The sequence below is a fragment of the Pezoporus flaviventris genome, unplaced genomic scaffold (genome assembly GCF_033815535.1).
Source record: "Pezoporus flaviventris isolate CSIRO_AGI_PZ_B2104156 unplaced genomic scaffold, CSIRO_AGI_Pfla_v1 ptg000105l, whole genome shotgun sequence".
Classification (NCBI taxonomy): domain Eukaryota; kingdom Metazoa; phylum Chordata; class Aves; order Psittaciformes; family Psittacidae; genus Pezoporus; species Pezoporus flaviventris.
Genome location: NW_026892653.1, coordinates 10,434 through 33,595, shown reverse-complemented (window position 1 = coordinate 33,595; position 23,162 = coordinate 10,434). Strand labels below are relative to the sequence as shown.

General features: G+C 51.6%; 1 protein-coding gene across 1 annotated transcript; it reads left to right on the top strand.

Annotated features, from left to right (window-relative positions):
* The first annotated feature begins 86 nt into the window (after positions 1-86).
* TCF25 (transcription factor 25) lies at positions 87-23,000 on the top strand. The gene is made up of 18 exons (XM_061477319.1): positions 87-263; positions 1,169-1,336; positions 6,134-6,208; positions 8,737-8,861; positions 10,376-10,441; positions 11,571-11,653; positions 12,438-12,568; positions 15,218-15,317; positions 16,242-16,335; positions 17,288-17,380; positions 17,984-18,089; positions 18,478-18,637; positions 19,834-19,921; positions 20,491-20,649; positions 21,282-21,372; positions 21,673-21,752; positions 22,346-22,418; positions 22,651-23,000. The coding sequence occupies exons 1-18, from the start codon at positions 93-95 to the stop codon at positions 22,810-22,812; spliced, it is 2,025 nt and encodes a 674-aa protein (XP_061333303.1). The 5' UTR covers positions 87-92; the 3' UTR covers positions 22,813-23,000.
* The last annotated feature ends 162 nt before the right edge of the window (positions 23,001-23,162 follow it).

The window sequence follows — 23,162 nt, the reverse complement described above, 5'->3', positions numbered from 1 at the left end:
TGCGCGGGGCGGGAGGGGGCGTGCCGGCGGCGGGGCGCGCACGTGCAGTGTTGCGGGGCGGGTGCGCGCAGGCGCAGTGCGGGCAGGGCTCCATGTCGCGGAGGGCCTTGAGGAGGTTGCGGGGGGAGCAGCGGGGCCAGGAGGAGCCGGGCCTGGGCGAGCTGGGCTTTGAGCTTGGCTGCGATGGGCCCCCGACAGCCGCCGCCCCCTCCAAGGGACGCCACGGGTCCGCCCGCAGCGGGGTCAGCAACCGCTTCGAGCTGGTGAGGGCTGACAGCGCTCGGGACAAGGGTTGGGGCCTGTGGGGCGGCCGGGGGGGACGGGGGCTGCGTGAGGTGGCAGCAGCCCGGGGAGGTGTGAGGGGGTGAGCTGGGGCTGTGACCGAGAGGGGTGGCAGTGCCAGGGGGGTGACACGGAGGGGACGTTTTGGGAGGGGGGGGATATGGGGTCAGTGGCTGGGGTGGGAGGGAGGGGTTCGGGTGGTGCGTGGCTGGGGGTGACTCGGGGGCTGGGGAGCGGGAGAGGAGAGGCGTGGGTGATGTGGGGGTGAAGGGAGGGCTCAAGGGGCAGCAACTGAGAGTGAACAGGCAGGTCTGTGAAGGGGTTGGGGGGACCAGGATGGGATGTGCTGGAGCTGGGCCTGGGTGCTGGGGTGGTCAAGCGGTGGGTGAAACTGGGTTTAGGATGTCTCTGCCGCCTTTCCAGTGTCGCTAGGTCTCGGTGCTGGAGGTCAGGGACCTTGATGGAACAGATGGGACCTTGGGGTGATGGGTTCTGGTCACTCCTTGGACGGTTCTGCTGTCCAGTCTCCTTCCCCAGGGGTTGGGTGTGTGAGCACAAGCTCGTCGCAAGTTAGAGCCCAAACAGAGCCGTGCCATAGATGTGGTGTTGTGGCCTTGTGCTCCCTTGCAGCCAGTCAGTGGGTGCAGGGCTGTTCAGGCACCTCCTGGGTGACACATGTGAAATAAGGGGTCATCTTTGTCCATCTGCTGGAGAAGCTGCTCAGGCAGCTGAGCCCTGTGCTGCTTCTGCAGCATTTCTCTCCTCTGTTTGCAGATGGGAGAGGAGCAGACTGGATCCCTGGGGAATTCTGCTCCCTGGGCTCAGGACAGTACAGAGCACAGCCCCATGCTGGCTGGTTCTGCAGCTTATTTGTCTCTGTGTGCAGATCACCGCTGAGGAGTCAGAGGATGAGCCGCCGTCTAGAGAGGAGCAAGTGGACACCTGGCTTGGCACACAGGATGCAGCAGAAGGGAACAGCAACAGGGCTCTAACTGAAGAGGCTGAAGGCGACAGGCAGAGGAATGGAGAGGAGGCAGTGCAGCCGGACCAAACGGTAACTGAACCTCAGAGGGAATGTTCCTGATAAGGACCTGATGCTGTGTCCTCATGAGCACTGAGGTCAGGAGGAAAACACCCTGGGGTTTTCAAACTGAGATTGGTTCTTTGCTCCTTTTGCTGCATACCAAATGAAGCTCTACACCACACACCATACATGGACCTTGGGCTGGCGGGTGGATGCTCAGTGAAGTGTTTGGAGAGGAAGGTGTGAAGACTCCAAGCAAATACCAGGCGTAGTCTTCCCTATAATGTTGTGTTGTTCCATGTTAAGGTTCCCTCCTGTGCTTTGTATTAGTTCAGAAGTGTCTCCTTGCAGTAGCTCATAATGAAAGGAGCGCTTTAATCAACAATTTGACATTGTAAGTCTAGCTTGTATCTCACCAGAGATAAGGGTCAGGGTGAGAGAAGTGCAATTATCCTCCTGGCCTCACCTGTTGGGGCTCAGAGTTTGGAGTTTTGGTTGCCAGGCACTATGGCCAGTGGAGCAAAGACCTCTGTAGTGCTTTCTGGCAGGTTTCTGTGGAGATCTGAGTGACTGGTGAAACTGTAATGTTTGTTAGAAAAATAGAAATACAGTTTACCCTAGAAACTGAAGGAGGAATGAAACCTTTCCTCCTCACCTGGCATATCTAAACTGTTTCTTGCCTGATTTTCTAGTCTCAGACATTGATATGAAAGTCAGCTGAGGCTTAAACCTTTGGTCCTTTTCTCCACTTTCTCTTGGTGACTTAATTTCCAGTCACTGGCAAGCTTAAAGGAATGAATATTGTTTTTTTTTTAAGGGCCCTCCTGACATGCTGTTACCCACTTCTGGTCATCCCTGTGGGTGCTAGTGATGCAGACAGCAGTAGCCTGAAGAACATAAAGAAGGACTACAGCGCCCTGGGAGAGGTGGTTAGGGGCTCTGGACCTCAGACTGTCCTTAAAAAGGCTAGGAGGATTGGGCAGGTTAACAAATGGTTAGAATGGTGTTGCCACAGTCAAGGGTTTGGGTATTTAGAACACAGGATTCAATCTGGGAGGCCAGGTCTACTGGGGGCTGGCGGAGCTGGTCCAAGGGGAAGAGCGGTTTTTGTAGCAGTCTTGCCAGGCTGGTCAAGGATGCTTTAAACTAGATGTGTTGGGGAGGGGGGCATCATTCCATCCCAGCATTCCCAGTCAGCTGCCAGCACCTATAATAAATGCTCGGGTGTCGTGGTTTAAACCCAGTCAGGTAACTTGTTCACTCACTCCCAGTGAGTGGTGCCGAGCTGACAACAATCGAGGTCCGTGTCCGTCCCCCCGGCCCCCGCACCGGGGCTCTCCCCTTCCCCACTCCCGGAGGAACGGGGAGGAGGATCGAGAGAGTGCAACTCCTACGGGTTGAGACAAGAACAGTCCAGCAACCAATGTACAACACAAATCACCACCGCTACTATCAACTACAACAATGATAAGGGAAAATAACAAGGGAAGAGAATACGATACCACCGGCCAAGAAAATGAGTTCCACCCGGAAGCCCCTGTCCTTCCGGGTAACTCCCAGTTACCCCCCACCCCAGGCATGACGTGCTGTGGTATGGAATACCTCCCCGGCTAGCCCGGGTCAGGCGCCCCATCCCTGCTTCCTCACAGCTTCCCCTCCTCCCTGGCAGAGCATGAGCCTCACAAAGTCCTTGGTCAGGGTAAACATCACTTAGCAACAACTGAAAACATCGGCTTCACCAACACTGTTCTCAAGCTGGAAGTCAAAACACAGCACTGCACCAGTTAACACAAAGGAAAAACATGACTGCTACTGCTGAACCCAGGACATCGGGGCAATGTAGAGATATCCCAGCTGCTCCAGCCAATGAGCTGGCTTCAGTTGGAGCTCGGCTCAGATGCCTCTATACAAACACCCATAGCATGGGGAACAAACAAGAGGAATTAGAGATGTGTGCACGTCTACGGGGGTATGATGTAATGGGCATCACAGAAACGTGGTGGGATGGCTCCTATGACTGGAGTGTTGGAATGGAAGGTTACAGGCTGTTTAGAAAAGACAGGCCTGGCAGGTGGGGAGGGGGAGTTGCCCTTGATGTTGGGGACAGGCTGGAGAGTATGGAACTCTGTCTGGGGACAGGTGAGCAGTCCACAGAGAGTTTGTGGGTCAGGGTTAAAGGGAGAACAGCAATGGGAGACATTACTGTGGGGATCTGTTACAGACTGCCTGACCAAGAGGCCTCTGTGGATGAAGCACTCTATAGACAGATAGCAACAGCCTCATGCTCACAGGCCCTTGTCCTCATGGGGGACTTCAACCACCCTGACATCTGTTGGAGGGACGGTAAGGCCCGGCACAAGCAATCCAGGAGGTTCCTCGATTGTGTGCAAGACAACTTCCTTCTGCAAGTAACAGAGGAGCCGACAAGGAGAGGTGCCATGCTTGACCTCATGCTCACCAACAGGGAAGGGCTCATTGGAAATGTGACTCTCCAGAGCAGCCTTGGATGCAGCGATCACGAGATGGTCGAGTTCCTCAGGACAGTGAGAAGAGTGTGCAGCAAGCTCACTGCCCTGGACTTCAAGAGAGCAGACTTTGGCCTTTTCAGGAACCTGCTCAGTAAGGTTCCATGGGATACAGCCCTAGAGGGCAGGGGGGCCCAAGACTGTTGGATGATACTCAAGGATCACCTGCTCCAAGCTCAGAAGTGTTGCATCCCAAATAGAAGGAAGTGCAGCGGAGGGCCAGGAGACCTCCTTGGATGGATAAGGAGCTGCTGAGGAAGCTCAGAGGGAAAAAAGAGGCTTATAAAAGGTGGAAGCAGGGACAGGTGGCCTGAGAAGAGTACAGGGATGTTGTCTGGGATGCTAGGGACCAGGTTAGGAAAGCTAAGGCCCAGTTGGAATTAAACCTGACTAGGGATATTAAGGATAACAGGAAGGGATTCTATAGGTACATTGTGAGTAAAGACAGACTAGGGACAACATAGGCTCCCTCTGGAAGCTATCAGGAGAACTGGCTGCTCTGGATTTGGGGAAGTCTGAGGTTCTGAATGACTTCTTTGCCTCGGTCTTCACTGGCAGAGGCTCTGACCGCACCCCCCAATACTTGGAAGGCAGAGGCAGGGACTGTAAGAACAAAGACCTTGTGCCCCCTGTAGGAGAGGATCTGGTTTGAGACCATCTTAAGAACCTGAACGTGTGCAAGTCCATGGGTCCTGATGAAATCCGCCCGCGGGTCCTGAAGGAGCTGGCAAATGAATTTGCTGAGCCACTGTCCATTGTAGTTGAAAGATCATGGCAGTCAGGTGAAGTTCCCAATGACTGGAAGAAGGGAAATATAACCCCCATTTTCCAGAAGGGGAAAATGGATGACCTGGGGAATTACAGAGCAGTCAGTCTCACCTCTGTGCCTGGCAACATCTTGGAGCAGATTCTCCTGGAAGGCATGCTAAGGCACAGGAAAATCAACAAGGTGCTTGGTGACAGCCAGCATGGCTTCACTGAGGGGAAATCCTGCCTGACCAATTTGGTGGCCTTCTATGATGGGGCTACAGAACTGATGGACAGGGTAGAGCAGTTGATGGCATCTACCTGGACTTGTGCAAAGCGTTCGACACTGTCCCACACGACATCCTTGCCTCTAAACTGGAGAGACATCAATTTGATGGATGGAGCACTGGGTGGATAAAGAACTGGCTGGATGGCCGCACACAAAGAGTTGTGGTCAATGGCTCAATGTCCGGCTGGAGACCAGTAATGAGTGGTGTCCCTCAGGGATCGGGGTTGGGACCGGTCTTGTTCAACATCTTCATTGCTGACATGGACAATGGGATTGAGTGTGCCCTCAGCAAGTTTGCCAATGACACCAAGCTGTGTGGTTCGGTTGATACCCTGGAGGGAAGGAATGCCATCCAGAGGGACCTCGACACGCTTGTGAGGTGGGCTGATGCCAACCTCATGAAGTTTAACCATGCCAAGTGCAAGGTCCTACACCTGGGTCGGAGCAATCCCAGGCACAGCTACAGGTTGGGCAGAGAAGAGATTCAGAGCAGCCCTGCGGAGAAGGACTTGGGGGTGTTGGTCAGTGGGAAACTGAACATGGGCCGGCTTCAGTGTGCGCTCGCAGCCCAGAAAGCAACCGTATCCTGGGCTGCATCAAAAGGAGCGTGACCAGCAGGTCGAAGGAGGTGATCCTGCCCCTCTAGTCTGCTCTTGCAAGACCTCACCTGGAGCATTGTGTGCAGTTCTGGTGTCCTCAGCATAAAAAGGACATGGAACTGTTGGAACAAGTCCAGAGGAGGCCACGAGAATGATCAGGGACTGGAGCACCTCCTCTATGAAGATAGGCTGAGAAAGTTGGGGCTGTTCAGCCTGGAGAAGAGGAGGCTGCGTGGAGACCTCATAGCAGCCTTCCAGTATCTGAAGGGGGCCTGTAGGGATGCTGGAGAGGGACTCTTCATTAGGGACTGTAGTGACAGGACAGGGGGTAATGGGTTAAAACTTAAACAGGGGAAGTTTAGATTGGATATAAGGAGGAAATTCTTTCCTGTAAGGGTGGTGAGGCACTGGAACGGGTTGCCCAGGGAAGTTGTGAATGCTCCATCCCTGGCAGTGTTCAAGGCCAGGTTGGACAGAGCCTTGGGTGCCATGGTTTAGTGTGAGGTGTCCCTGCCTATGGCAGGGGGGTTGGAACTGGATGATCTTAGGGTCCTTTCCAACCCTAACTATCCTATGATTCTGTGCTGATCCCTGTGCTTGTCTCCCTGTGGAGCTGTCATCCTTGCTGTCTGGGGCACACTGACAGCTGTCCTGTTTATCTTTGCAGCCCATGTTGAGCAACAAGCCGCGAAAGAAGAAAAAGAAAAGGAAAACCAGGAAGACTTTGGCAGGAGAGACTCTGGTATGTCTGCATTTGCTCTCAGAGTTGGTGATTGTGCAAATTTCTCCATGGGGTTAGACAGAGTGGTAACTGAGGTAGCTGCAGAAAAGATTCCAAGGCAAAAATGCTCCATTTTTGCATTATACTCCTTGAAAATTATGAAACAGCAATAGCAGCTTTTGACTGTGGTCCTTCAGGCAGCAAGACTGGCACAGCTCTGCCAGTGCTTAGGGCTGTGAAATCCTTTCAGCAGCACCTTCTTTCATCTCTGCTTCAAGGTTTCATGCAGGAGGGGTCCTGTGTAGGAAGTTTAGCTGTTTTAATTATATTTTCCTTGCTCTGCTTAGGCAGGTTTCTTGGCTCTGCAGAGCCTCGCAGAGCTCCCACTGCCAGATTCCATCATCCATGTTCCCTTCTTCTCCATGCACAGCTGCACACTGTTTCTGCAGTTGAAGATCTGCTGACATGCTGACAGGAGCATCTGCCACATGTGATTCCTATGGGACCTGCTCCATCCACTCAGTGGTGAAGGGAGCAAGGAGACAGTGATTCTCACTAAGCTGTCTACCCCTAAGGAAGCATGCTTGGAGCAAGGACTTTGTCCAGTGTCTCTGTGTGTTGTAGATAAAAATTGAGATGAATCTGTGTGCTTGAACGTACTTTTATCTGATAGTGCTAGGCTGGTAGTCTACTTCAGCTAGGCTAGGAGCCTAAATGGACCACATTATTGGTCTTCTCAGTTGAAATAAACTTCAAGTGGGAGCTAGTTTGCTGCTGAAAGGATAGTGAAATCTTAACTATATTGACTGTATCTTAACTGTTCATGCAAGTGAGATCCTTTGCGCAGCATCCTGAGCCACACTGTGTTGCAGCGCTGAAGGGTGAGCTGTGGCTCCAGTGTCAGTGCTTGGCTGGCCACCTCCTCCCTGGGAATTCAGCTGGATGAGCTCAGGAGTGAGTTAACCAAGGCAGAGAACCCAGAGAGCTCATTTCCTCTCGCAGTCTCAGAATGACAAGCAGCAGGGTGACATTTGCCAGCTCTAGGGAGAATTCGTACCTAGAAACAGGCAGTTCCATTTGCCAGCTCGAGATAATACTACGTTTGGTTGAGTGCTTAAATGCAAAGCACGTTAAGCACTCTTCATGTACCCCCTCCATGTGGAGTGGCTATATTTAGCTGGAAGAGGCAAGCTTTCAGTTCTGTTTGGGTGTCTGAATGGAATTCTATGTTCCACCCACGTTCATCATGAGGAGTATGTGAAGTGGCCGTATAAGAAATGTGTCACTTGCTATTTCTGGGTAAAACCAGAGGAAAATCAGGATAAAAGTGTTCCACAGCTGTTGGATGTGCACTGCTGGGTGTATCCTTTGGGTTGTTGGAAGATGGGAAAGTGAGAATGCAATACGTTAGGGTTGGGTTAAAATCAAGCAGGTTTGATACCTTATTAAAGGGTCACAGCAGTAGTGAGTGGTCCTGGGTTCAGCTGTAACAGTTATTGTTCTCTTTCCTGATATCTGGTGCAGTGCTGTGTTTAGGCTTTAGTCCAAGAACATTGATGTCTTCATTGTTGCTGTGTAGCATTTTCCCCCATCAAGGACTTTTCAGTTTCATGCTCTGCCATGAGCAGGAGCGCGGGAAGCCAGGAGGAAGCAGAGACAGGACACCTGACCCAAACTAACCAAAGGGTATTCCATACCCCAGCAAGTCATGCCCTTTATAGAAGCTGGGGGGAGTTACCCAGAAAGCCCAGATCACCCCTCGGGCTGGGCTGGGTATCAGTCAGCAGGTGGTGAGCCATTGCATTGTCCCTCACTTGTGTTCATTGTTTTTTTTTTTCACTTTCCCTTTTAGTTTTCCATTATCTCACATCATTAGTGGTAGTAGTTTTGTATTATACTTTAGTTATTGGACTGTTCTTATCTCAACCCATGGTATTTACATTCTTTCTGTTCTGCTCCCCATCCTGCTGGGAGCTGAGAGGGAAGGAGGGAAGTAAGCGGCTGTGTGGGTCTGAGTTACCAGCTGGGCTTACACCACAAGTAGCTTAGTGTTTCCATAGGAAGTAGATGGTACCAGACTAATTATATAAGTAATTTAGGATTGAAATCATCACTCCAACAGTTCAGAATGTTCTAGGGCTTGTAGTGGAAATAAAGCAAACAAAACCGGGTGAAGGCTGGGTAAGAAGGGGCAGACCAGAGACCAGACCTCCTGCCAGCTCCTGCCTGGGATAGATAGATGCAGCTGGCATATTCAGATTTAGGATAGCAACAGTGCTGTGCTACCTTGAGCCAGTGGGGAAGAGCAGCCAGTCCTTCTGGGGACAGCTGAGAAGGGAAGGCAGGCTCTGGGCAGCATTCCTGAGTGCTGTGTGGGGAGCAGGAGGTCTCAATAAGAGAGTACAAAGGCAGTGGGATAGCAGCAGGGTGAGCAGTAGATGGTGTCGCACAGAGATCGAGATGCACCGAAGGACCTGGAGGCAGTGGGGTGTGATCTCTGCTGTGGTGACTTACTCTGTAATAACTGCTTTGTCTTTGCCTATCTTAAGGAAGACAATGACCTGGAGGACATTGACAGCTTGCTGGAGAAGATTGAGGATACCAGTGGGCTATGGCAGCAGACCCAAAGTGGAATAATTGCAGACAGCAGGCCTCTGCTCTATGTAGAGCACAGGTATGCCTCCTCCCATCCTGATTTTGGCCTTTGGTGTGATGAAGATCTCTATTCCCCCAAGGAAGAGAGCTGGGAGCCTTCCACTGTGATCTGGCCATGAATTCAGCACCTTGCTTGAAGGAGGCTGTGGGAATGGTTGTGCAGACCCCCATTTCTAACTGTTGCTCTTAGATCTATGTTTGGTTTTGAGCAGTGATTAATATTCTCTGCTGTCAGAACCTGGTTGGAGTGGGGGACTGGACCAGATTAGCCTCCAGAGGTGACTTGCAGCCTAACATACACTGTAGGAGAATCTCTCCAGAACTGCTGAGAATACTGGTGCATTAGCTTTGACATCAAATTGACCTCGCCAGGTGACAGGCTGCATTCAGCCCAGCACTAGGAGAGCAGGTCCCAGTACACCATGTGCTGTCCTCCAAGGAGGGCTGTGCAATGCCAGGAGCTAATTTCACCAGGAAAGCAAGTTAGACTTGTCTAACCTTTCCTGCATGTCACCATCAACAAAGTGGGCTAAGCACCAAGCATGTCCAGGAGCTGGAGGCTGAACCTGTCTCAGGCTTGACATCTGTAACATCTGTTCCTGTATCCCACCAGGAAACCTGCTGGGAGTGGGCTGGCTGGTATGTCCACTGTGTTTCAGAGCCCTGGACTGGTGCAGAAGCTGGTAGCTCTTCCTATTCTTGGAGATAACATTAGTAGCTGGGTCAACTCAACCAGTCCTGGTTTTGAAACCCCCAGTCACACTGTGTCAAAACTGAGTCTAGGCTAGCACAGCTGGCTCAGAGACACTGCAGTAGGACTAGAATGTTTACCCAAAGGTGGTTTTGAGCTCCACTGACTTCTCAGGTCAAACAAACATTCAGAAACTTTTGAGAGCTGGATAATCTCTGAGTAGGTGAGAGATGGCAGTGCTGGATCTCAACCTTCCCACTCCCTTTCTTCAGGCCTGGCTTACTGGGCAGCAGAGAGAAACCCCTCTCAAATACATCTCCCTTCTCTGAGCCAAATGTTAGATTAAGAAAACTGTAGGTGTTGCCATGCTTTGTTATGAGATGTCTCTATTAATCTTTGCCAGCCTCCATGCTGTGGTTAGGATGCTTGCCCTGAGTTGTAGGCTGCTACTGCTAAACTCAGCAGCGGGTACCTTGTCTTTTCCAGGCACACATACCCCAGCTGTGTGCTCCTGAATGGAGGCCGACATGGGACTATCCCAGACTAAGGCCCCAGCTGCCCTGGAGAGGGCAGCAGAAGTATGTTCCAGCTCAGTGCTGTCTTTGGAGCAGAGCAGGAGGGCATCATGCTCCTGGTGGAACAGGGCTTTTGATGCCCCCTCTTCTTGACCAGCTTTAGTCTCCTTTCTGTGTGTTATGTCAGATCCATGGTGTGTGTGACAGATGGGGGGCTTGGCCAGAGGCAGCTTGAGGTACAGAGCACTTGGGGTTGATGGAGAGGATTCGAGTGTGAAACTTTGGGCTGTGTTTAACTGCTTTTCTTTCTTGTTTCAATCTTCTCAGAAACTTGAATCCAGAGAACGAGTTGAAGAGATACTTTGGGGCTCGCACCGTACTTGGTGATCAGAGGTTAGTCCAGAACTTAATATTAAACCCTTTCAATGTCCACATTGGTGTGTCTGTCCTTCCCTGAGTGCAGCTTGCTGAGTCCCCAGTGCCATACCTGGGCAGGGAGTCAGGGTTCAGAGTGTCTTACTCATTTAGTAGTGCGTGCTGGGGCAGGAGAATATTTGTTTTGTTAGTAAGTGAGACTTCTGCAGTTTTTTTGATAGCATTTGCTTTTTTTTCTGCTGATATCCCCGCTCATTTACCATCAAAACAACCTTCTAAAATCCTTTCACTCAAATTCATAGAGTGTAGACTCTTAGATTCTTTCTTCCTTCTCCAGCATTTGTCTCCTGTGTCTGTCCCAGAGTCTGATGTCTTACAGATTGGACCCTGAATATGTTCTAGGGGGTCTCATACACTGTTTTCAGGGGCTTAGGAAACCTCCTGCTGTTTGGGCACAAGGTCTCTGTGCAGTTATCCATTGCACTGTGGTCAGCATCATCCATAAACTCCTTGCTTTCACGAGCTGGTTAAAAAGTGTGCATGTAAGAAAGGATTAAGCTCAGAGCAGTGATGGTGAAAGCAAAAACTTTCCCTTAGAGAGTCTGTGGAAGAATATTTATTGCTTGAGGAAGAAGCAGCAGTGCCTTATGGAGGAAGCATGACTTTATTAGAGCAGCCTCAATTTCTGGTTTCCTTCTGCTGTGAACAAGTGCATTGGTTGCATTGGTTGCAGCTTAAACTGAATCAGTTGACATTTGAAGGCACTTCTGGGAAGAGAGGTGAGTCAGGGGCATGTGGGGCTCTCTCAATGGGACTGAGAAGCTGTTTGAAGCAAAGAAGCATCTGAGAACTTGGCAGGAATAAAAACGAGGGAGAAGCTATTGAAGTGGATATGCTGGAGGCACTGGCTGGCCCAGAGAGAAATGCTTCAAGTAAAGCAGAGCCTGAGTGAAAGTATGTTGTGTCTTGAAGGCAGACATGTTAAACTCCTGGGCAAAAGCCCTGTGGCATGGCTGCAGATGGGGAAGAAGTTGGATCTCTTTTTTTTTTTTTTTTTCCCCTGGATCATCCTTTTTCTGGCTGGTTTCAGCTCTCCTCATTCTGTCAGTACAGAGAAACTGTGACGTGTCATGTTTTGTTTCCCCAGGCCAAGGCAGAGGCAGCGCCAGCACGTCCGCAGCACGTGGCTGACAGTTCCAAAGAATACCTGGCCACGCTATGGCAAAACAGGTGAGGCTTTTGGTACTGCTGCCTTGGCATAGGCACTGCAAGAGCCTCAGTGCATGGAAACCAGAGCTGCTTTCGTCAGCTGCCAGGCCCAGGATAGGCACTGGCTGATGTGGAAAGGGAACTGCTCTGCAGCTGATGGAAATAACCTCCTTCCTCACAGGGAGAACTCTGTTGTGTTGTATCTTGGTATTTGAGGGGTTCTTTTCTCCCTTCCTGGAGGTAGCAGGTGATGAGAACTTCCTTTCTTAACAGCAGTGTTGCTGAAATATATATATCTACAAAGGTGCTGGAGAGGGGCTCTTCATCAAGGACTGTAGTGATAGGACAAGGGCTGAGGGGTTCAAACTGAAAGAGGGGAGATTTAGGTATATAAGGAAGAAACTCTTCTCTGTGAGGGTGCTGAGGCGCTGGCACAGGGTGCCCAGAGAAGCTGTGGCTGCCCCATCCCTGGCAGTGTTCAAGGCCAGGCTGGACGGGGCTTGGAGCAAGCTGCTCTAGTGCAAGGTGTGCCTGTCCATGGCAGGGGTTGGGACTGGATGAGCTTTAAGGTCCCTTCCAACACAAACCATTCTATGTTTCTGATATCCATGGGGAAGGCAAGTGGCCTGCACTTCTATAGTGGGTTTTGGACTTTGACTCATGAGAGGAGGGAAAGGAGTGAAATTTTCTAGGAGTTTCTGAAGACACGTCTGGCTTTGGACTCAGTGACATGAATGAGCTTTCTGTGTGATAAGAGAGCAGAAGAGGTGCTCTTGCTGCTGTGCATCTCCCATGCACCCTGTAGGTATCACCATGCAGCTGGTGGACACCAGGAGAGGAGTTCAGTACTTCACATTCGAGCACCATCGCGAGTACCAGCAAGTGCAGTTCAAGTTTCTGGATGCTGTAGAGTCTATGGACCCGAACAACATTGTGGTAGGTTGTGAAATCAGGTTGCCCATGCTTTTACCTCCTGCAGCCACTTTCCCTGGCAGGGGAGGTGGGCTGATGCATACCAGGGCCTCTCTTTTTTGCCAGTCTCATTTTGAGCAGTAGAGCCCTGTGCCCCCTCCATGTGGGGTGAGGTAGTGTTGCTTGCTGAGCTCCACTAAGATAAGTGAGCACCTTGGTGCAAATGAAGTCCAGTGGATGGTGGCAGAACCTTGGTAGCTCTGCCCAAGAACATGCCATGTAGCCATCTGGAAGAGGAGCCCATTGAAAGGCTTTGGCTGAAAGGGTAGGAATAAAGCTCCCTTGTCTCAGCTCTTCAACTGAGGAAAAATACTGTATAAATGGATCTTTAAATGGGAATCTAAACTATAGCTGTTCTATTTATAAACTTGCATAAGTGAAAATGTGTCTTGTCTTGATATTTCAGCAAAACAGTCTTTGTATTGAAAGTTCTTCATGTGTGTCCAGCCTTGTTGGGTGGAATGGTAACATTTATAGTCTGTAGTGATAAACAGTGGTAAAATTGCTGTGCACGCTGCAGAACCATAACGGAGGTATTTTTGCTCTGAAAACCCTGGCCACATGAGCTCAGATACATACCCTGGAGACATTTCTTAAAGAGGCCATTGTCTACTAAATAAAACTTAACTTCTTTCTGCTTTCCCACCCTCTGCTCATGGTCACTGTTCTCTCCAGCTCATAAATGCTGCCTGCTGACTGGATGGAGGGATTTGCATTAAATGATGCAAGATAATTCCTCTGCAGCAGCGATGCACCAAAGAGCCAGTATCTTAAGGGCAGCTCAAACATGGTCTTGCTTTGCAGAGCAGGCTGGGGTTCCTGTGATGCATTCTTATGTTTATGCTCTGTCCCTGTTAAGTGGGTCTGGCTATGTTTGAAGATACTGGCTTTATTCTGACAGAGGGGAGATAGAGATGAACTCTTAGGCAGAAGTTCTTCCCTGGGAGGGTGCTGAGGCACCCTCCTCTGGACAGATGTCTGTGCCCATGGCAGGAGGTTGGGACTGGATGAGCTTTAAGGTCCCTTCCAACCCAAACCATTCTATGATATTACTGCAGCTTTAGTCTTCTACTCTTCTTTTAAGGGTAAAATTTAACCTCTGGTTTTGCTGATGCCAGAAGTACTTCAAACCCCAACCAGTTTATCTGCAATAACCACAGTCTCAGTGTAATTGCCTTGCTGCTGTCACTCAGCATAAAAAAAACTTATTCTGGGGGGAGTCCTGCTCAGTGAGTGCTTTTACTGCTCTTGCTAGTGGATTGAAAGGGTCTTGCTGGACAAGTTGGGTGTGAAGAGTGCTTTTTGACATCACCATGACCACTGGTGCTTCATCTCTTCCAAAAAGGACTGAAAAGGAACTTAAGAGCAAGCAAAGAGAGGGTAAAACATCAGGCAAGTGGCACTGAGGCAAAGGCACTGGGCTGGGACGGTCCAGAGAATAATGGTTTAGTACTGTAGGTGGTTGCACTGGCCACCATCCTGCACAACTTCTGGACCTTTTGAAGCTGCATTTTTCAGTTTATGGGAAAGAAAATCCTCAAACTAAACTGTGAGGAAATGTAAAGTGGTTTCACTATTTTAATACTGAAACTGAGTTGGAGGTGCTTGGGAAAAGTAGCCCATTTATAATTAGTGAATGCAGAAGGGGTTTGTGGTTAAAGTTCTATTCTGAAGTCTGGAAAAGAATTAATACATTACTGCTCAGGAGCTGGATCTTGCAGTTGCAATAGATGTATCAAAATGTCCTCCTGATACCTGATGAAAATGCCAAGAATTATTAAGAGATAGAGAATAAACCAAAAATGTAATTATGGCTGATGTGTGCCTCTTGACTCCTGAATGTAGTCCTGGGCCCTCCCCTTCAGAAGGGAATGGAGGAGCTGGGAGAGATTCAGAGGACAGTGGAGATGATCAAAGGCCTGGCATGGCCCTGGCACTGGAAGAGCTGGGTTGACTGGAGCAAGCTGCCTGAGGGAAGCTGTGATCAAGGGCTTAGATCGTGCTCTGAGTGGGAAGAGATCTCCCTGCTGTTCCTTTCAGCACATGGACAGAGCTGGCAGGTTGGGATGAAAAGAAGTTCTTCACACTGTGTGCTTAAGTGGCAGCTTTCTGTGTTGCAGAGCTGAGGTGCTGGAAAGGTACCTGCGTCAGGAAGGGAACAAATTCATGAGGGGAGATGCCACTAATGTGGACGGCATCTTTGATAGAGGGGTCCATGAACCCCTAACAGTTGGCATCTTAGGGTGTGCTGGGAGCCATCATGTATGCCCAGCCTTGTGCCCTCTTTCCCAGGCATCTAATTTTGGAGACAGGGTGAGATGGACCTCTGCTCTGACCCAGTATGGCTGTTCTTAGGTTCTTTTAATGCATTTTTTCAGCTTTTCACATGAGGTGTGTCCCGAGCATTGCATTACAGTCTGAGCATTGCCTCTGATGGTGTGGGACAGGGTTTCTTCACCTTCAGATCCCGGAGGAGGAACAGCCTCTCTCTCTTGTGTGTGGTGTAAGGGCATTTGCCTCCCTGCCAGGCTTTCAGAGCTTACCTTGTAGGCAGAGTGCACGAGAATACAGTGATTTGTGCCATCGTCTAATAAAGGTCATGTTCTTCTGTAGCTGCTGCTTCAGATGAACCCATATCATGTGGACTCCCTTCTGCAGCTTAGTGATGTGTGCCGGATGCAGGAGGATCAGGAGATGGCCCGTGATCTCATAGGTAAGAGCTGAGGTGAGGAGCAGAGGTCCTGATGTGAATTAATGATCAAAGGCTTTTGGCTTTGGTTCATAGGGAAGCAGCAAACCAGCAAAGTTGGCTTGGCTCTGTGTTTGCGACTGGAGCTGTGAGCCCTCAGCCTTCCATTGTCCTGCAGACCAGCAGCTTTTCCTGGAGGCTTTTAAACAGAGACAGACATGCTTATCTGGGGCAAAGCACATCAGTGATCACCTTCAAAATGAATAGAAGGATTGTCTGGACATGGTGGATTCCCACCAGCAGGAAATCCCTTACAGGAGGAGAGTCTGACTTAGTAGCTACAACATACATCAGTGCAAGGGGCTGCTGCAGGAAGCCTACCCCTCTGCAGTGAGCCAGCGCTGCCCTCCAGGCCAGCCTGCCTTGCCTTCCTCTGACCAGCATCTTGCAGGTCGGGCCCTGCTTGCTCCTCAGGGCTGCATTGAGCAGGAGGCACCCCAGAGGATGCTGTCCCTTGTATGACCATGCTGCAATCTCTCGTGTTAGGGGGACTATTTGGTGTTAGATGAGGCATGTGCTCTGCAGCATGATAGCAGAAGCAAGAGGTAAGGTGAGGATGGGATCTTTGGCTTCCCCTTGTGAAAATAATTGTGGCAGAGGCAGCTGTACCAGTGTCAGTCCCAGACCTCCAGAGGAGTTACTTTCCACAACTGGAGCATCATCTAATTTCCCACAGAAGGGAAGAGGGTTCACCTCCCTGGGTGTATCTTTTGCAACCACATAGTCTGCAGTAGCTTTGTGCTTTGCTAGGCTGTGAGCAAGCGTATATCATGGGGGTCAGAGCTCTTGGTATCTTCTGGGCTAAATAAATTGCCTTTCTGTGAGCTCTGGGACTGTGTGGTGTGCTGGGGTGATGGCATGCCCTGACACTGTCCTTGCTGCCTGCAGAGCGAGCGCTGTACAGCATGGAGTGCGCCTTCCACCCTGTCTTCAGTCTGACCAGTGGGACCTGCAGGCTGGACTACCGGCGGCCTGAGAACAGGTATGTGGAACATCTGCCTGCCCCATGTCTGCTGGAGAGCCGTCACAGTGTGTCCTGGCCTACTTTGGACACGGAGACCCAGATTCCCAATGTCTGCTGCGTCATCCATGGTGGCAGGGGGACCTTGAATGTCCCTTTCTGTCAGAACAGGCTCTGGCAGTTGGTGACAGTGCCCTCAGCAAGGCAGCAGCTCCTGAGATGGGTGCTGGGGTAAATGCAGCACTTGCTTCTTTACCAAGCTCTTTCCCAAGGGGTTTCTTACTGTAGCAGTAGCTGTTCCTTCCTGTCACGTCCTTTTCATGTGACCAGTGCCCCTTAGTCCAAAATGGCATGCATTGTCACAGTGTTTTTATGACTGTTCTTGGTCACTTTGCTTCCTGCCCGGCACTCGCCTGGCTCTTTACATAATGACAGCTCTGCAGCTGCAGGGAAAGGTGACTTTATTCTGGGAATTTTCCAGTCATCTGACCCATGTCATGTATCCCAAACTGCTGTACCTGGAGGTTGCTCACATTTCCAGGACCTGCTCACTGACAGGCTTTGTGCCCTCTGTGACCTGAACGCTGCGATCTGTAACACCAGTTTGGGTGCTAGTGCTCCTCTGATAACACATCATGCATGCTGCAGCACTGTCCCTGTGGCTGGGCAGGCTGGGACAAGGCAGGATGCAGATGTTACGGGTTTCCCTTTTTTTGTTGTCTGAGTTGTCGGCCCTGGTCTGTGGAGTCCATGCCCTGATCTGTGCTGCCCCTACAGTTGCACAAAGAGATAAAAGCAGTAAGAGGTGGGAACGTGGAGAGGTCTGTGGCACCTTGTACTGCACCAGGCCAGGTTTCCTGGACCCTCCAGGCTGCACTACAGTGCTAATGCTCAGGGAGCTGGGGCTCGCTCTGTGTCCCCATTTGTGAGCTCCAAATATGGCTTCTAAAACCTCTTGCTGTTTGCCACACAGGGCTTTCTTCCTGGCCCTCTTCAAGCATCTGATGTTTCTGGAGAAGAGAGGCTGTCCCCGCACAGCCCTGGAGTTCTGCAAGCTGATTTTGAGGTAGGTGTCCTCACCAAGGGCTGTGCCCCATTCCGTGGGGGACAGGACAGGGCATTGCAGGCTGGGGGAAACACACTTCTAACAATGCACCAAACCTGACCTGGGCAGGACAAAAACTCTGGAGGTGCGCTGCCACTCTCAGGCTCAGTGAGGGCTGTTTCCACTCCTCGACATGCAGTGTCACAGGTTAGCTTTGGGCATAGCTTTGGTGCTATTTTGAAGAGAGGTGGTTGTAGAGAAGGAGATTTAAGCAGATGGGACCGGGGTGACCCTTGCACTTGACCACTGAGCTGCGTGCCTGGATGGTTGGTAGAGCAGAACTCAGAGTCTCAGTGGTGGTGTACAGTGGTGGCTTCAGTCTTCCTCATAGGTGGTGATGGGGCACTGTCACCCCTCTGCAGGGACACAAGAGAGGGCAGGGCATTGAACCGTCATCCTGGCCATGTGGGAACAATCGTGTTCCTGTTCTCCCTGCTTGCTGAGTCACGCAAGTTCTCTGGATGCTAGTGGGAAAGTCTTGTTTGACTTAGAAACGAGGGCAGCTATTTCAGCTGTTGTGACACTGACTTTTATTTCCCTTCCTTGTGTTCTCTCCCCCTGAAGCCTTGATCCAGAGAATGACCCACTGTGTGTGCTGCTGATGATCGATTTTCTGTCCCTCCGAGCTAGAGAATACACCTTCCTGATCCGCATGTTCCAGGAGTGGGAGGTGAGATGCCAACAAGCAACCCTGGTGAGAGGCAGAGGGGTGGAAAATCTGCTTCCTGATGCAAGAGCAGGGAGGCCTGTCTGGGCTGTGTCACAGTGCAGGAGGGATTCCTAAGGAGGTTAGCCCTTTGCAGCTGCCTGGCAGTCAGGCTGCCATCCCAACAACACTGGAATGACCTGTGAAGGCTTGGGGGGAGGGCTGTTTTTGTAATCCTGGTACCCTGCAAGCAACTGTACAGATTCAAATTGCTTACTCAGCGATGGGGGCACCAAGCCAGCAGCTGTAAAGTAACTTAATCGAGTGAGCAAGAACCTGTGTGCAGCCCAGCCCCATCGGGATGATTCTGCATAGCATCATTTCTCGGTAAACGTGTCCCTCTGATCTGCAGAGTCACCGCAACCTGTCCCAGCTGCCCAATTTTGCCTTCTCGGTGCCACTGGCCTATTTCTTCCTGAGCCAGCAGGAGGAGCGCTCCGAGCTGGAGCTGAGCCAGGCCCGGGAGAAAGCCACCCGGCTCATCCAGCTCGCGTTGGTCATGTTCCCAAGCGGTAAGTCTGTCCCCTCCGGTAAGTCTGTCCCCGCAGGCTTTGCCGCTCTCTCCATCTGTGAGAGCGCAGGCTGGGTCGCAGGCAGGCAAATGCAGAGACAGCAGTTTGCCTGTGGCTTGCAAATGGTGTTCACCTCTGTCTGTGGAAGATGGGAGCCCTGACTCGGAGGGTGACCAGGCAGCCTGGTCATGGTGGCAGGTAGAATCCCAGACTGGTTTGGGTTACAGGGGACTTTAAAGGTCATTCAGTTCCAACCCCATGCCATGGGCAGGGACACCTTTCACTAGAGCAGGTTGCTCCAAGCCCCATCCAACTTGGCCTTGAGCGCTGCCAGGGATGGGGCAGCCACAGCTTCTCTGGGCACCCTGTGCCAGCGCCTCAGCACCCTCACAGGGAAGTAGTGGTGGTGAGATTCAGCCTTCCTGCACCATGGCAAGGCTGGTGAGAGTGTGGTGAAGCTACACAGGGCACCCTGCAGCTCTGAGCCTTTGACGTGAGTGCTAGGAAGAGACTGGTGATTGTTCTCTGTGCTGCACAGCCTCCTTGGAGCAGCTGATGCCCCTTCATTAGAGATGGTCATGGGCAAGTTGGGGGAGCATGAGAACCAGAGCCTTGGAGCAGGAAAATATTTCACCCCAGGGTTGCCCAGACCAGAGACAGCAAGTCTCTCTTGGCTTTCCCTCCCAGACACTGCTTGGTTTTAGATATGCTCTTCATGGGTGCCCATCTCTCATGCTTTCATCAAGCTGGTGCTGCTGTCCATGAAAGGAGATGCACAGCCCCTCTGGGCCCAGAGGAGGGTGTGTCTTTATAGGCAAGAATAACCAGCTCCCAAACAGAGGTTTAGTTTTATGGTGGCTGAAACCATCTTTTTCGTCATGGTGACTGAAATAAAACCCTTGTTCAGGTTCAAAGGCCAGCAGTGTTAAGTGCAGAAAAATTCAACTTATTGCATCAGGGGGAAAAAAAAGTTTGTTGTTCTTTTACATTTACCCTGAATCTGTTTCCCTCATCCACACAGAGATCAGAGCACACCACAGCCCCCAGCAGCATCCTCACACCCCATATGGGTCTTCTATCAGTGCCTTGATGGGGTGCTGCCCCCCCAGGATGGAGCTGTGTCCCTGCAGCCCTCACCATGCTGTGGTGCTCCTCACCAGGCTGTTGATAATGAGCTGTCTGTCTTTCTCCTGCAGTTCTTATGCCGTTGTTGGATCACTGCAGTGTGCAGCCCGATGCCAGGGTCACGAACCATTCCTTTTTCAGGCTGAATGCTCAGATCAGGTAAGCCCTGGAGATGTTGTCAGTAAAGAGAAGGAATTGATCTTACTGGTAGTGGGGCTTTTGCTTGCTCAGGCAGCTAATGGAGTTACAAAACTGCGGAGGAGAATATTTGGTTTTCCTGAGTAGGCTCTTAGATGCTTTGATAATGAATTTCCATAATGGCCACCAGATAACGCTGATAGACGCACCTCACTTTAATGCAGATGGGTCAGAAGTTCATGCTGAAGCTTGTTGCTGCCTGTAGTGAGAGGGAGCAATGTGTGTGTGCTCTCAGGGCAGGCTGTCTCCTGCCAGTCTGGATTTCCCTGACGTGGTCTTCCTAAACACACAAATGATCTCCTCCTCGTGTCAAGGCAACATTAACTTTCATCTCATGATTTTATCCCAAAAATAGACAAAGACAGAAAAACTGATGAAGATAGATGGAAATAGCAAAGCAGGGAGCTTGCGATTCCTCTCTTTGTGTTCTCGAGCCAAAGCACAGTGCAGAGACAAGCCCTTGCCAGCCCTCACAGGGACCTGCAGGTGGGAAGGAGGAGAGTACCATGAGTAACAACTGTCTCCCGTAGCCAGCCTCCTGCCCTGAACCAGCTGACATGCCTCTATGTGGGAAGGACTCACTCACTGTGGAAGGACCCAGCTGTCATGGCATGGCTGGAGACCAATGTCCACGAGGTGCTGTGCATGGTGGATGCCCAGGACCCGCTGGTGGAAGAGTCTGAGCACAAGTGAGTGCAGCAGGAGGAGGTGAGCAGTGCTCACACCAAGCATGGGTGGTTGAACACGGGGACAGAGCGGGGCAGGGAGCCCCTCAACTACCCTTCTGATGGTGGCTGCTGATGCCAAATGTTACACAGTGGGCCTAGGGAGGCAAAAGCTTTTCTGTATTTTATGTAGAAGTGAATTAAGAGCTGTACCTCTCACCAGGGAGTATGTACTACATGGGCTTCCCCAGCCTTGGCCAGCACATGTGCTGGGGAGGGCCAAGGGGCTGCTGGCTGGTAGAGGCAGGAATGGCTGCACAGCTCACACGCATGTGCTGCACAGGGCAAGCTTAGAAACACATCCCAACTCTGAGAAGCAGGAGAGAGGCATTAGGTCTTGTCCTAAACTGGAGTTAGTTTGCTCTGCTGGCCCAGTGAGAAAGATCTTTGCAGTGTCCCTGAACTGTTCTGCTCCTTGGTCTGGAGGTCAGCAGCTGCCAAGCAATTTTAGCTTGGCTTCAAGCCGATTCCATCCAGTACAGCGTGTGCTCCCAGAGCCGGGGATGAAGCTGATGGTGCACCTAGAGAAGCAGAAATTAAAATGTGGCTGTGCTGAGCTGTGCTCAGTGCGGTCCTCTGTCCCCTCCCCGCTTCAGGAGGAAGATGCGGTACCAGAGCGCACCCAGGAACATCTACAGGCACATCATCCTCTCAGAGATGAAGGAGGCCACGGCAGCTCTGCCTCTGGTGAGGGGTCTTGATGGGGCACAGGCACTGCCACTGTGTGCACTGTGGTGGCACTCGCATCCCTGCTGTGCACGCAGATGCTGGGCATGTCTTAAACCCCAAGCCCAGCAAAAAGTATCCACCTGACCCTGGAGTGTCCTCTCTATAGCTCAGCTTCCCAGGCTGTCACACAGGGCATGTGTGGACAGGCTGGGCACTGCACTCCCCCAGGCCTGTCCAGCTGGTCTGATCATCCCCATGCCTCGGTGCTTGCTACTGCTGGCAATGCAGCTTCACCCCTTCTTTTTCCTTCCCCCCCAGGAGGTGACCTCACAGCCTGTGATGGGGTTTGATCCGTTGCCTCCTTTGGACTCCATCGTTTCCTACACCAGACCAGAAAGGTACCTCCTCCACCACTTGCTTCTGGGCTGGCACAACCAAAATGTTCCTGGCAAGCCCTCAGCCCCAGGCCTGGGTGCACGTGGGTGCTCGGAGCTGATGGTCCTCCTCCATCTCGGAGGAAGAGCTACCTGGCTTGTGGCATATACAGGCGGGACTGGTCCTGCTGCTTCTCCTCGGTGGTCACCACTGGAGATGGTGACTGTTCACAGCCATTAAAGCAAAAGCCACAGATCAACTTCAGCTGTTTCTTCACCAGGGTGGTCTGGGATAAACACAGGCTGAAGCACAGCGAGCCGCAGTGTGCACGGCCTGTTGAGGTGAACCCATACATGTCTTATGCATTGACCCAGCTCAGAGCAAACCTGGCAGTGGTTTTAGTGACTGCTGTAGCCAGCTGCTGGCTGCCCAGGGGGGAAAAATCCCCCAAATCCCCAGGAATCCCCCAAATCCCTGCTTCAAGGCTGGCTCGGGGGCAGTCGGGTGCTGTTCTTGACATCATGGTTCTCTCCAGCATCCCTGTGCTGCCTCAGCCCCAGCGTGAGGTCGAGTACCAAGCTGCTCCCTTGACCCTGCTGCAACTTCTGTCTTTCAGGACAACTCATCCATCCAACGAAAGCACTTTATCTCTCTTCTTCCGCTCGCTGTTGCCAAATTTTAACTTACAGGTATGTGCACTGGGTTCCTGCAGGCGAATCTGAGCACGCTTCTGCTGTCGGTACACAGCAGTTTCCACTGCATAGTGTTTCTGCAAAGGGAGTGGCTCTTGGCATATGCAGGGTGTATTAAACGTCAGGTTGCAGAGCAGCCTGATGCTTTTTGGCAAGCAGCAGCGTCTCTCCCTGCCTGCTGCAGGCATGCAGCTCCCTGCATGGCCGCTCTATCTCTGCTGTCTTGCAGGAGGATCTCAGGCCTGATGGGGATGAAGAGGCTGGAGCAGGGCAGGACCTGAACCAGGGGGTGAACAGGCTCATGGCAGCCATGCGGGACATGCTGGCGAACATCCAGTTCCAGGAACCCCCCCGAGATGACAACCCCGAAGGAGATGGTGACTGGGACTGAGCCGAGAACACGTGTCATTCCCCACCCCTCTGTGACTGCCCCCCAACTCCTGTCCACTCCAATAAAGTGGACACAAAGCTCCAGGCGCCCACTCACTGTGGGGATGGGCTCTGGTGGGAAGGGGCAGGGCTGCCACCATGGCACCTTTCACCTCTCAGTGGGGGCTGAGGGCTGTCTGAGCAGGCAGAGCTAATCTACAGCAGCTGTCCCTCTGCCGCCTGTCAGCTTATTCCCTTCTGGCCTCCTCCAGGCATATTTGATGCCTCCTTCCTCTCCGGCTCTTGTCTTGTTTAATGGCTGGAGGCTTTTTTTCCATGCTCCTGAGCCTGTAGCCTCCTTCCCTCCATGAA